Below are 13,662 nucleotides of genomic sequence, written 5' to 3' on the forward strand. Positions count from 1 at the left end.
GTTAGAGTAAGCCATGAAATATTCTGGTGCCCTGATCCCACCAGCCCTCGGGGGACTGAGAAACCGTATGGCCTAAGCACCTTTTCAGCTCAGCCTGGCCCTGATCCTGCATGGGGCAGAGGGTGGTACAGCACACTAGCTTTTCTGGGAGCTGGGAAGGCTCAGCGCTGGGTTGGCTGAAGAGTTCACTCTAACAGATTTTTCATCATTGAGCTGCAGTGGGTGGTGGAGAGCAGCTCTCCAGAGCAGCTGTAGTATAGTTTGGGTCATCTCACATAGTTCAGGTAGTGCTAGAAGCCTTTATTCCTAAGGAGAGCTTGTCCTCATTTGATCATTGTACATGGTTCTTTTCTTGATCCCTTTGACCCAAACCTCTAAAAATTCCCCCACTATGACTATAAGCCACCTCCTCATGCTGTTGCCCAGCCAGGTACAGATCTTACCCCCTCTTCTGAGCCATATTCTCTTTAATACACTGTGCCAGGCAGAGCTTGTCACTCTGATCCACCACAAACTGTCCCTGTCACATGTGTTTGGAGCTTACATGTTCTGAGCAATGGCTTCCACATTTGTGTTGGACATCTCTGGTTGGAAATCTGCTGATTCATAGGAGGAAAGACTGAAATGACTGAGCACACTGTGTTATTCAGCTTCTGGCAAAGGGGCAGCACCTGCCTCTCTTGGGACCACTGACCCATTAGTGGAGGAAACACTCAGATTGCTGATACCTGCCAGTATCTTTTCTAGAAGAGGGAGGGCAGCATCTTCAGGTCTCAAAGCTGTCAGAAACTGGTTGTCTTTCATGAGTGCTTCGAAGAAGAGAGAGAGCACTTCTGAAAAACAGCATTAAAAATTAACGTGCTTTCCCACCCCCGCTTCCCAGGTGTCTCACACTCCCTTTCATGTTGCTGGGATTTCCTTTGAAGCAATTGTCATGTAAAGTGGTTTGGGAGTAGTGGCAATAAATTTTTTAGAGACTGGATTTCAAAAGGTTTGGTTTGTCATTCAGTGAGTTCTTATTTTGATAGCACTTTGTATTTAAAAAAATTAAAATAAAAGAAAATAACTCCCCGTCTCCACCATTGCCTTGTGCATTATTTGTGCAGCTAATGGAGGAATCAAGCCCAAGCTGTAGCGCTGCTTTGTAATTATGCGTTCTGCAGATTACTTGCTAATTGCATTTGGCATTACTTGCTAACTAAAAGATTGTGCTATACCGTATCATTTGCAGTGGTTTTCCTCTTCTGCTGGCACTTTAAAGGAAGTGCCCATTGAGCTGATGAATAACCCCACGACTGTTTTCCAAAGCTGAGGGAAAAGGGTCTGCCACAATCATAACTGCAGGATTTTTATTGCAAGATTTTGGTTTTTCTCTGTATTCACAGAAACTCTTCCCCTGCCCCATCCACCCCTCCTGACCTAGAATCTGACAGTGGTGCAGGTTTCCATGACCAGTTCAGTATGGATTGCTAGTCAGTGAATCTGGCCAACGCTTTGAATTTCTCTTCTGTGGAAAAATCTCCATGTTATGACATTCGGTTTCACTTGGAGGTGGAGATAAACTACTTCCTTCAGATTTCATCTGCCTGAGAAATTCTGTGAAATTCTCATTTGACCCTTCCCCTTGGGAAACAATACAGACCAAGATTTTCTTGAACAAATTTGTCATCATGGAAGCTGCTGTCTGCTGTTAGTATATTCTTGGTAGTTCCACTGCTGATGTTTTTTCTCCCTCTGAATAGTAGCAGTAGAACAAGGCCTTGCATCTGAGATGGTCTGTGGGAATTATACTAATTTGCACCAGCTGAAAATCTACATCCAAATGGATGGTATATTTTATTTGGAAGAAAATGCATCTCTTCTTTCTAGAAAAAATTGCCATTTTTCTTACTCTGTATCCACAGACAGAAGTGCAGCAGCCCTGAATCATCATCCAGTTGCCCTTAGGCTACTGTTCCTAGTTAACAGGTCAGCCAAAAGCAACTGAATTAAAAGCTCCAAAGTGGCTCTTAAAGACAATGTTTATTGTTTAGGAAAAAAATTAGACAGTGTTTTTTGTTGGCACTTTCCTGCCTTTCTAGTGTCATCTTTCAGCTTTTATGTTTCCTTTGTTTCCAGTCTCTTGCTCCCTGCATCATCTTGCCAGTCGTGAGACTATAACTCTCACTCTCCCTCTTCCACTCTCCTTAATTGCTGATCTGTGTCTCTTTCAATTAGATTCTGCTTCCTTGTCTCAGTCCCTTTCCATCCAATTTCCACGTAACCAGTAACCTCCTTTAACGCTAATTCAATCTAAACCTTAATAAAAAACAATTGGGAGGTTACACAGCCCATTTGGTTTCTCTAAAGTAATGATATATGTTTAATTCATGGGGAAATAGCTCATCTTGCACTCCCCATTCATAAAACCTAACCACGCTGGCACAATTTGCAACTGTTCCATTGCTGCTTGTGTGTTTTTGGCCCTAACAGCTCAGCCTGCACATAGGAGCTAGTCTTGCTTTACTGCTACTTTCTTACACACAGATGGCTTCAGATCCAGATTTCATAATGAGCCCTCTTTTTTTGTGTGCAATCATCTGCATTTTCTTTTATCATCTCAAAAGCTATAAACGTCAACAAGTGATGGAGGTAAATTTATGTACCAAGTCCTTCTGTAAGTGTGTGCACTGAGCCAGGATCTCTAGCATGGGCTCACCATTTTCCCAGGTAGTGTAGGACCAGGGTAGCCTGGCTAGTGGAGAGAAAAATCCAAACCAAATCAAGGCAGTTATGGAAGTGATAGAACCTTGTACAGGGACACAGTTGATTCTCAGCTAGACCTAATATGTTTGGCTGGAGAATGGCTCTTTCTGTTAGGCCATCCTCCTACCTCTGGTCTATGTTACCCAGCACTCTGGATCAGAGGAAAGGGCAAGTGGCTGGTTTGTGTTGCCTCCATGTATTCATGCCATGTTGATGCTGAACTAATCAGTTCTCCTGGAGCATGGAGCACTGGGGTATAAAGTACAATAACCAGCAGGAAACTGCAACTCAGATCTGGCTAGGCTTCTTAGCTCCATCTCTAGTGCTGGTTGTGTAAGTGCCAGAATAGGTCTTGCAAAAGAGTGTTATTCTCCAGGCTTGCCAAGAGCCACAGGAATGGAAATGCAGAGCTTAGACATATGCAGGCTTTACCTGGCAACCGCTCAGGTCCACATCTATGCATCATGGCCAAAAGTTAAATGGCTTTAGAGGTCATGAGAGTAGACCAGCCAAATTTCAATAGCTCTGGTCCTTGACTTTTGCATTGATGGGTCCAAGCTGATGCTGCACAGACCTACCCTGGGTGACTCAGGGTCAGCCCATCTGATACCTATCCTAAATGCTTGTAGAGAGCAACTCTCCAGTCAGTGCTACGCCACTTTGTTGAGGGTGGCATTGACCAAGCTCTGCTCATGAAACCACATTGGTGATACTTGCTGAGAGGGGAGGTTGGCCTTGGGTACTTGATTAGCTCTTAAAATTGCAGCACTGTCATAGAATCATATCATAGAATGGTATGGGTTGGAAGGGACCTTAAACATCATCTAGTTCCAACCCCCCTGCCATGAGCAGGGACACCTTTCCACTAGACCCAGGTTGCTCGAAGCCCCATCCAGCCTGGCCTTGGAACACTGTCCAGGGAGGGGCAGCCACAGCTTCAGTAGCAACGTGTGCTTCTGTTTGCTGGACATCCAAGAGAGAGTGAGCACCTTCAGCTGTGGTGAATTAACCACTCAGTGCTTCTGCAGCTGTGATTGCCCAGATCTGGGACTCCCCTTGGTTTTGCTGAGATAACTTCATCCCTTCCAGGGGACTAGACAAAAAACAACGCACTTGTTTCCCTGCCAGGAGATGGTTTTTCCAGATTGTGCTTCATAGCACTTCTTGGGTCTGCCCATTAAACAGCTACTTCTGGCACCACCTGTTAGAGGCACAGATGTAAATAAAGAGGGATTTTAACTGGAATCAGAGGGCAATCTTGCTTCACTTTCCCCCTCTCTGCATTCCCACAATAGAAGCGCAGGTTCAGGTCAGCTGAAACTTTTACTGTTTTGGGTGATTTTGCTACTGGGGTTTTTTTGCTTGCTAAGACGCCTCCTCTGCGAGCATTTTTTGTTTACAATAAAAGGGGGGAAAAAGCAAGGTTGGTTTCAGGCTTTCATGAATAAAACAGTCTATTTATGATGACACTGCAATTAGCTTTTCCTTCAGTATTATCAATTAAAGTATATATTTGGCTCTCTTTCTATTTTTTTGTTGATCCATCCATCTGCTTGTGTAGTTCATCTCAAAAGGTGCTTTCTATTAAGTATATTTATATTTTTTGCTTTTATTTTATTTTTACATATTCAAAATGCTTAAAACTTAAACAGTCTCCTCTGTAGGGTCTAGTCTTGTTAAAATTTGACTTCAGAAGCCCCCAGAGTACTTTGTGAGAAGCAAAATGAGGTACCTTTTCATCTCTCTCACCTTGTTGATGTCCAGTGACGGAAAAATTCTTCAGAAAGAAGGGTATATTTGATGTTTTGTGTAGTGAAGATGACCTTATCAGCTGCTTCCTTCCTTTGTATCTTCAGTCATTTCTCTCACTGATGGGCACAGCTGAGGAACGGAGATGTTAGCAGAGGCTTTGACCTTAATCTCCCATTATGTGCGAAGGAGGTAGGCTGACTAGTGAGATAGAAGTCCGTCTATATCCAGACCAGAACAGACAAGTACAGACAGCTTCAGCGCACGCTTGCTCCTTGTAATGTCCTGCCAGTTTACTTCAGAAATGATAGAAGGGGACTTGATTTAGGCATGAGAAGACATTCTATTTCCACGCTTGGGCAGCTTGTCTGAAACTGCCAGCAGGGATAGATCTAGATGGATACAGTTGATGCCTTTCCTGTGAGCAACACAGGAGCTATTACTTGAGAATACCTGTTTCTCATACTCTAGGCAGGGACAGGGTTTGAATCTATGGACCAGAGGTGGATGAGTTGTTATCTTGTGACGCTCCATTCATTCTGTTGACCTGTCAGGAATGAGCAGTATTGAATTACATAAAAAGTACAACTATCAACAATGCAAGGAATGATAAGGCAAAAGCAATGCAATTTAACAGGAGAACACTGTATAAATGTAAAAAGCCTTTAAAATAGTTTCTGTACAAGGTTATGCAGTCAGTATATACTCCATTTGTAAGTTATTTTTTATTTAAAAAAAATAATGAAAGTTATAATTATAGCAGCATTACCAATGACCTTTTCCAAAATGACTCCATCATGAATATGTAAGCATTTCAGAATTGTTTTCCAAGTTCCTAGCAGGTTTTTTTTTGCAAATTAATGACATCCAGCCCTGGCAATAAAAGCCTTGTCTTGTTTCTCCAAAGAAGATATTGGGAAGCATTTTCTGCTTTCTTAGCAGTGGTTTCACTGTGAGTTATGCCAGAGCCAGCTGAGAAGATGCTGTCCTATTAGCTAAGATTTTATGTGGCGTTTTAACTGCTTACTCTGAGGGACAGAACAAAATCTATCCTGTCTAAAGCCTGTAAATTACCATTCTGTGGCTTAGGTTGGAGAACCTTTGTTAAATTGAGCTTAGTCAGAAAACTGACTCTGTCTAAATGCCATCTGGGCTCTTTTATTGCTTCTCAAGGACTTCCAGATCAGAGTGCTTAGATGGAAAAAATCAAAACGTACTTTTTGTGTTGGCCTCTCAGAGCTGGACCTTGAAAACCCAGCTCTCTTATTTTGTCTTCTATTCTTGCAACAAGCGATTAAGAGCTTTCAGTTAGATCATAGTAGACAAAATTATTGAGGCAAAATTCATAGTACATTATGTCTCCTTTTTCCATATGATCTTGATAGTTTAGGTATATTTATTAAAAAAATTTACCTCCCTAATTTAGTGAGCAGACAAAGTAAATGAGAAACAAAGGCATATTGGAATCGGATAAGACAAATGAGTTGTTATCTTCAAAGCAATGTGAGGACTCACCAGTTGAGTAGGGAAGAATAAACGCCCTTTATTAAAAATAGAATCTCTTTTTCTGTCTCTTTCCTTGGGACTTGTTTCTAAAAGAGAGAGGCTCAAAAAAAAAAAAAAAAATTAAAAAAACACATTTCAGACTGCTGAGGTAATGATCACGCAAGATTTTTCCATCTTCAGCCAACAAGAAGTCATTATCTCCTGTACAGTATCTTCTGTCTTAGCTTTTACAGCTCTTCTAGATCAGCTCACTGAATATAGAAATCCAGATGTACATACTGGAGCACTTAATGCTAAGCACTTACTGATAGCTGAACACTAGAAGTTTTAAGATGTTGCAGCTCTTTGCTGTCTGCCCAACCCTCTCTGTTGGGCCTGGCCACCCCAAAACAGATAGGGTGGGGAGGGGTCATGTGCATGCACCTTAGTCACTATGGGAAAATATCCAGTGACATAGTTCACAGAACTGATGAAAGCAGGGTTCAGCTGCAATACCTGATTTTGCCCAGTTAGGATTTGTTCTCTGTTCCCATTTTTAATTCCACAAAATATCAGGGTTTTCGTCACTTCCCAAGGAAGGCTGTTGAAGAGTCCATTGGAGCCCTGAAGATAACACAGCACTTTTCCATTCCCTACGTTTATTTACTCTCATAGGAGTTTCAAATGCACAACAGAGTCATCTTGAAATGTAACATAACCTTCATCATGTTGGCTGGTCAATCTAAAAGTGCTGTAGGCATCCGGGTTGCATTTATTGTTGGTGAGCAGTGCTCGTAGGGTGCAGTTGCTTGTTAGCTGCTCTGCATATGAGCAGCTCTTATCTTTGAGGACTGTGCTGCAATGGTTGATCAGGCTTAAGAAGCTTTTTATTAGCAAGGGGGAGGGAAAGTTACTACTTTAGGAATCAGGTGACCCAGAACCATCTCTGCAGCACAGAGGAAAACATCCCTCTCTGTGCACACTCCTCTAATTACATTTAGTGTAGTATTGTTTCCATCTAAATTATAGCAATTATATACAAAGATCTTCTTTGAAATCATTTAATTAAAGAGTAGCTAATGCTCTGCTTTTGGAATGCTAATATATTGCTTTCCACTTAGGGAACCTTGTTTTTTTTTTTCATTAATTATTATTATCATGGAGAAATTCAATGGCAGAGGGTTTTTTTAGCTTGTTTTAACAGATTAAAATGCAAGTGGTTCTGGTGATTTTTGTAGCTTGTAAAGCACAAAGAAGCCTTTTGCTCTCTTGCTGGATGGTTAGCTAAGGGTCAATCTGAGAAACAACATTTTCCTTGAGATGCATTGGCTGCCAAAGCGTTGGGTTTCTCCAGCCCTCTTATCTTCTGGGTTCAGGCAAGTGTTTGTGGTTGATTATGTTCTCCCCTCCTTTTGCTATGTTTTCTGTGTAATAAACACCCAGGTCAAATCCTGAACTGGTATACATCTGCTGGACTAAATGATTTCTGCCTGCTGAGTTGCTGCTTTGTGGGAATGACATTTCAGTCATGCATCACATCCAGAACAAACAAGATTCATGGGAGAGCTGCCCAGCTGTGCAATAATACCTGACAAGATGTGCATTCTGTAAGAATATGTGCTGAAAGCAGTTGTGGCATAAGAGCTGGTGCGCGCTCTTAAGTGCCAAGGGAAAGAGGGGAGGGGAGCTGGAGTTAGAACTCCTACTTGAGTACAGTTTTGGAGGCCTTCTGCGTTCCTCCCTCTGTGCTATTTCCTATTCCTCCCTTCTCCCTCTTTCTCCCAACAAATATCCTGGCACCCCATATTGCTATGGTTTCCGTGGGTTAATTTTGGTCCAGGATGTGCCCTCTCTGTTGAGGAACAGGAATTAAGAGTTTCTATTGTAGCTTTGCCTGAATGCAGTGGTGTTTCCTGTGACTAATACCCCACAATTAGGACTAAACCAAGAAATGTTCTGAAGACCCAGCGACAACCTTGCCTAATAAATCTATTCCTATGCACAACTCCTCCCCCACCTACTTATTTCTAACCTGTGTGCACATTTGTTACAGGTTCTTTTTGCATTGTATCCTCTCCCCTTCTTGTCAGCTTCTTGGAGCTTCCCTCTGTGAGGCAGAACTTGGAAATAGAAAGATGTCAACAGCAAACCCACAACTCCAGGCTCTCAGATCTCCCTGACCCTGCTTTCTCTCCCTGATACATATGAGCTGAGACAGGTCTAAAGGGGAGAACATGTCTGATTCCTGGATGGTCTCTGTTTTACGAAAAACAGCAAAATGCAGAGGAGTTTTGGTGCAGGCTACAATCTACAGGAGTAGTTTGGGCAGTGAGGGGAGAGCAAAGTCAACAAACTTGTGTGATTACAATGTAAATTAAGATGAACTAGAGTAACAAATGGCAGCACAATGGGGACACAGCAGGATCTAGATTGCAGTCAGTGCTTGGAAACTTAATAGAAGTTTTCTCTTTTGTTTCCTTTTTGCTTTCATGGGAAAATTTGTAACCATCTCTCTCTCCCTCTTTCTTTTTTAGTCTGGAATAATTAAAAAACTAAAAACTTTAATGTCATAAGTGGCTTGGATAAAAATGTAGGTGAGTGAAAGATTTGGTATAAGGAAAAAAGCATTCTTTCTCTGCCCCCTAAATCTCACAATAAGGGTGATACAACGACATTTGCTGCTTCATGAGTATCAGAAAAAATTTGGGTTTCAGTACATACAGAATTTTAAAATGTGAGATTTGTATTTTAGATGAGTTTTTAGATTCTTTTATATATTCATTTGAGATAGCCAAGAAGTTGGCGTATTATAATGACAAATCAACTTGATCGTTGTTTTTTTTTCGTTGTTTATGTGTACTGAGATGTTCCCCCTGCCAATGGGAAGCCATAGTTTTGTTAATGGCTTTTAAAGTCTGGTCACCCGTGTCCCTGGCCTAATCTCCTCCTATTACACACCTCTTTGGAAATCCAGCTGCAACTGATTGAAAAGCTGAGCATTACTGAGAGAATCGCAGCTGGCCAAGGTAATAGGAAGCTGTTACTTGATCAAAAACTGAACACCCTGCAGAACTCATGCAATGTTTCTGGATGGATGGAGTCTTTTGTCTGGGTACTTGGTGTTATTTATGAATTAAACCATGTTTTTGCTATGATTTTGCTTTCTTTGGTGAAGGTGCAAGTTTCTAACATGTAGAGTCCCTTAGTATTTGTGGTGATGGTACTTTGGTGAGGTATACCATCAGTGCTCTTTGTTGCTTTGGTCCTTCCCTTCCAGACACTTAAGCATGCACATAGCTTTCCCTGCAGGTGAAGGAGTGCCATATAGTTAGGATGGCATTTAGAGAGACCTGTGTTCAACAACCAGCTCCACTGTCGATGTTCTGGTCCAAGCTTGGGCAGAAGCCTCTGGTGATATTCAATTTTATATGATCTCTTTCATCACCTCATTAGTAACAGATCTGTGCCTAGTTTTAAATTACAGTTTGAGTCCTTCTCCCGCTATTTTTTGAGTGCTGACCCTTCAGCTCCAGCTGCTCCTGTATACTGCCTTAGTACAAGCCTTGTGTTGCTCTGGAATTGTGTGGGAAAATGTGTCATTTTCATCCTGAAAATCAGCTTATTACTTAGGTAGGTGAACCATGGAGTGTGATCAATGAATGCTGATGATGAGTGACCTGCTCAAAAGAATTAAGAAAAAACTACTGATAACCTTACAGTGGTGATCACTCATAATTCCACTTCTACTAGCCAGTCAGCATTCACCAAGTGGAAGGGAGGCTGCCGTCTTTGCAGGTCACTTGCCTACAGTCCATATCCCAAATATGTTATTTCAGGTGTTTCTTTTACGATTCATTAAGTAGTAAGTTTGTGCAACACAAAAGTTCAGCAGTAAAGAAACTGAGTCAGCTAAGAAAGGCTTGATTTTGAGACAACCAAAGCCATATATTCATCAGAATAGCACCCTTTACATTAGATTGATTACTTTCTAGTCTGGTTGTTTATTGTTCTGAGTGATACCTAACTGTATTAGACTTGGGGCCCATTGTGCGAAGTACTAGAGGCATGGAAGACCTTCCAACACAGGCTGTACAAGGGGTCAGGCAAAGGCTAAACAATCCTAGGATCTGGCATCAAGCTCCAAGACTCTGTAGTGGTTTCTGCAGCTGAGATTCATGAGAAATTATTTGTATAATGGAAGCATATCTCTGTCTGACTCTGGTTCTTTCTTTTTTCCTTTTCCATGCTCAGAGTCTTTGGACACTTCAGTCTCCATTCTGAATGGCAGCTGGTCAAGGTGGACTACAAGTCTATCTTCAGCCAGAGGTGTAACAAAGATGATTACCAAACCTGGCATCTGCACAATCAGGTATTCCCGTTATGTACGGGGGGTGGGGGGAGGAGGGGGATGAGGGGGGCTCCTTTTCCCATACTTTGTGTTGCCTGGTAGGAATGTATTTGTTCTTTTCAGCAGAGCATATGGATTTTTTTTGCATCCATCAAGTCACAGTTCTAACCTGTTGATGCTTTACTTCCCCTGAAGCATATGCATGAATAAACACGGGACCAGTCTTCTCCGGGCAAGTTAGGGAGATTGGTAACTTATCTTTGTATGAAAATATTCCATTGCACCAGCTGGATCTTCTTGCCCTCAGTGCTCAGGGCACTGTAAAACCTCACCTTGTGATTGAATTGTAGGAGACACTGAACTCTTTGTAGCTCTGTCAGTGACTCATGAAAATAATTTTCTTTCACTTTGCCTCTATTTTCCCTACTCAAAAATGAAAATAAAAACATTTATTCATCCTGCAGGTGTCTGTAAAACTCTGGGGAGCCCTTGAATAAAAGACACCAGAGAAGACCAAATTATTTTATTTTATTCAAGGATACATGCTTTGCTTTTCATACACTCTGGCTCATTTTCATGCTGGATATACTTAGGTCCAGAAGCCACTGTAACTGAGAGAGCTCAATACCCTCTGAAGATTACTTTTGGGTTACTGGCCACCAGTATGATGTCCCACTCCCTGCAGGGCAACATAACTACAGCCAGGACTGTTGGCACTGTGATATTCCTGAATGAAATCTATGAATTAGAAATGAGCATTAATTTGGCAAGGATGTATCAGATAACTGAAGTCATGGAATTGAATAAATGAAAATCATTTAAATGAAAGAAATGGGAAGACACGTGTGTAACGAGGCAGCCATCTTGGGAATCAATGTTAATGGGAAAGATAAGTGTTTCAATTAGGTGTTGTCTTTTTTCCTTACTTCTATGCAGACAATTTATTTCTGTATCAGAGAAAATTCTGTCTATAGAAACACACCTAAATGTCAAATGTTTCTTTTAGATTAGTTACTCTCAGTAGTGCTCTTGGAAAAGTTTGTGTTTAAAAAGCCCAGTATAACACACCATCAAAATTATTTGAGGTCCATAACAAAGGTAGATCTATCAAGGAAAGACGAGGGGAACCAGGACTCCTGGGTTCCACATCTAGGTTTTGTCCCTGCTCTGGGTTTCAGACTTGAGCACTTCTTCCTGTAGTAGATTTCATCTGACACATGGAAGAAACACTGGACATCCACATTGTCTTTACAGGATAATTTGTAGGACTAGATACATTGGTGGATGCCTTCTGATATGGCATAACTGGGTGCCTGCAATAGCTTGGGCACCCAGACATTTTGGGCACATTGTTGTTAGCATCCCAACTCAATGTTGAACACACTGTACTTATGGGTCCTCCCAAGGTGGCTTTTGAGTTTGCAAAGCCACAAAAGGGAGCTAGACTCTTATCTCCCAGCTCTCCCAGTGGTAATTACATGCTTTCATTGTCTTTTGTGTCTTTTGACAAAATGGCCCAGCTGCCACTACTCTCTGTTTTTCTTTCTGCTCTTGTTCCTTGGCTGCTGAAGGGGGAGCCTTGTGTCATGGGAGAGAGGAAGATCTATAAAAAACGCAAACCTGGAGCCCAGTGTTCCCTAGGTCGGGACTATTCCCAAACCGTGGTGTCTGAACCATGTGTCTGTGGTCAAGGGGACTTTGAGTGGTGAGTATATGACTCTGGGGACTTTTGCAGGACTGTTCTTATAGCATGGGCAGTGGCTGAGCTACTGCCCAGACAGAAAAACTTGCAGAGAAACTGTGTCTCATGCAGCTTTGCGGCTATGATCATACCATATAGCATAGATGTGATCCCCATACCTGTTATGTGAGGGAGGTGTGCCCTTCATCTGCAGGAAATTTTTGTTAATATCCATGAGAAATTCAAGCCTGGAATTCAAAAGCAGAAAATTGCAAGTACTGATTGACATTTTTTTTGTCCATCATTCTAGAAGAATGACAGCCAGGACTCTTCTCTGGTCCAAAGCATGTCCCTTACAGGAGAAAGAGGGAATTTCTCTGTCCTCACTTCCAAGGTCATTGAATACCAACAGAGCAAGCTAGCAAAACATGCACATTTTTATCATTATTCCTTTGAATTCCTGGGAACCATTTGTTGCTTTTTAGCAATGCTTTATTGAGAAATTTCTGAAAGGGCTTCTGTGACATGACTGTACAGCCCACCCTTGTCAGATGTAGCTACTTGTTTTGCATAAATATTGGTGTTTTTAATTTAATGGGACTATAATTTCCAAACTGCTTTAAGGTCACTTTGAAAGCAGCTTAAAAATAAAACTGGGAAAAAATGAACCACTGCTTGATATTGCTTGACAGTCAGGGATAGGAGATGGGAGAATGCATAACAGCTAGGATCTCTGCACAAGGAATTCCTACAGGGAACCTGTGATAGGCAATATTTCAAAGATTTAAGAGTGTCAATGGCTGTGATGTTTGAGCTTAAATGATCAGAATGTCATTTAAATAGAGTTCAAAATACCTTGAAAGCAGATCAACTGAGAAAACATTTTCATTTTTATAGTAGGTTATCAGGATCAGCATCTGATTCGGTACCAGTGTGATTCCTGAAAACTTCACTTATCTTCCAGTACTTCCTGAGGAGGTGTGAGGCATGAGATCTGCGCACTTATTTGGACTTATGCCAGCTGAGATTCACAGTTCTTTTTAGAACATGGACACACAAAAATGTGGCAAAAATGAACAAAAAATATAGACCAAAGTGTTTTCTTGAATACTGGAGTAGTTTGGCTCTAAGAGAGGTTCAGGGATATAGAGCAGAGATTTTCATCTTATCTGGATGGATGTTTAATTTGTTCCTAATGCCAAAATTACATCTGAGACTCCTTAGCTTAACTCAGAAGATCTTTCCCCTTTGTCCTCATCATGGGAACTTGCAGGATGAACAAACTTGCCCTGCAGTATCTGCCCTTGGTATTGGCATACGTCTCTGAGCTGAACCAAGCTCCAATCTCCAGAGATGCAAATGAATTTGCCCTTTTTTCTTTTTCTTCCCCCCCAGCTTTGTGCCTCACCAGCTTTCTATTTTCAGAGTGAAGCTTGCCTTTTCTAAGCTGTAAGTGGAAAACTGTGGTAGCTAAATTGGCTTTAAGTGCTGCTCTGCCTTGAAAAGGGTCTGCATCAGAATGCACCTTTTCAATCAATTGACGTGTTCCTTGCAGGTGTTCACTATCATTTTTGCTTAACGTTCCCACTAACATGAGAGAATATTGCTGTTAACCTTGTCACTCCTGCAGAGGAAATGCAGTTTGAGGACAGCA

General features: G+C 41.6%; 1 protein-coding gene across 1 annotated transcript in view; it reads left to right on the top strand.

The window, feature by feature from the left end:
• Window positions 1-13,662, top strand: part of SORCS3 (sortilin related VPS10 domain containing receptor 3) — a 316,197-nt gene that overhangs the window by 268,974 nt on the left and 33,561 nt on the right. The window contains exons 15-16 of the mRNA XM_068397886.1: window positions 10,231-10,348; window positions 11,899-12,032. Coding sequence (XP_068253987.1) covers window positions 10,231-10,348; window positions 11,899-12,032 — 252 coding nt within the window. The remainder of the gene's footprint in view (window positions 1-10,230; window positions 10,349-11,898; window positions 12,033-13,662) is intronic.

This window comes from Nyctibius grandis, chromosome 4, assembly GCF_013368605.1.
Source record: "Nyctibius grandis isolate bNycGra1 chromosome 4, bNycGra1.pri, whole genome shotgun sequence".
Lineage (NCBI taxonomy): Eukaryota > Metazoa > Chordata > Aves > Nyctibiiformes > Nyctibiidae > Nyctibius > Nyctibius grandis.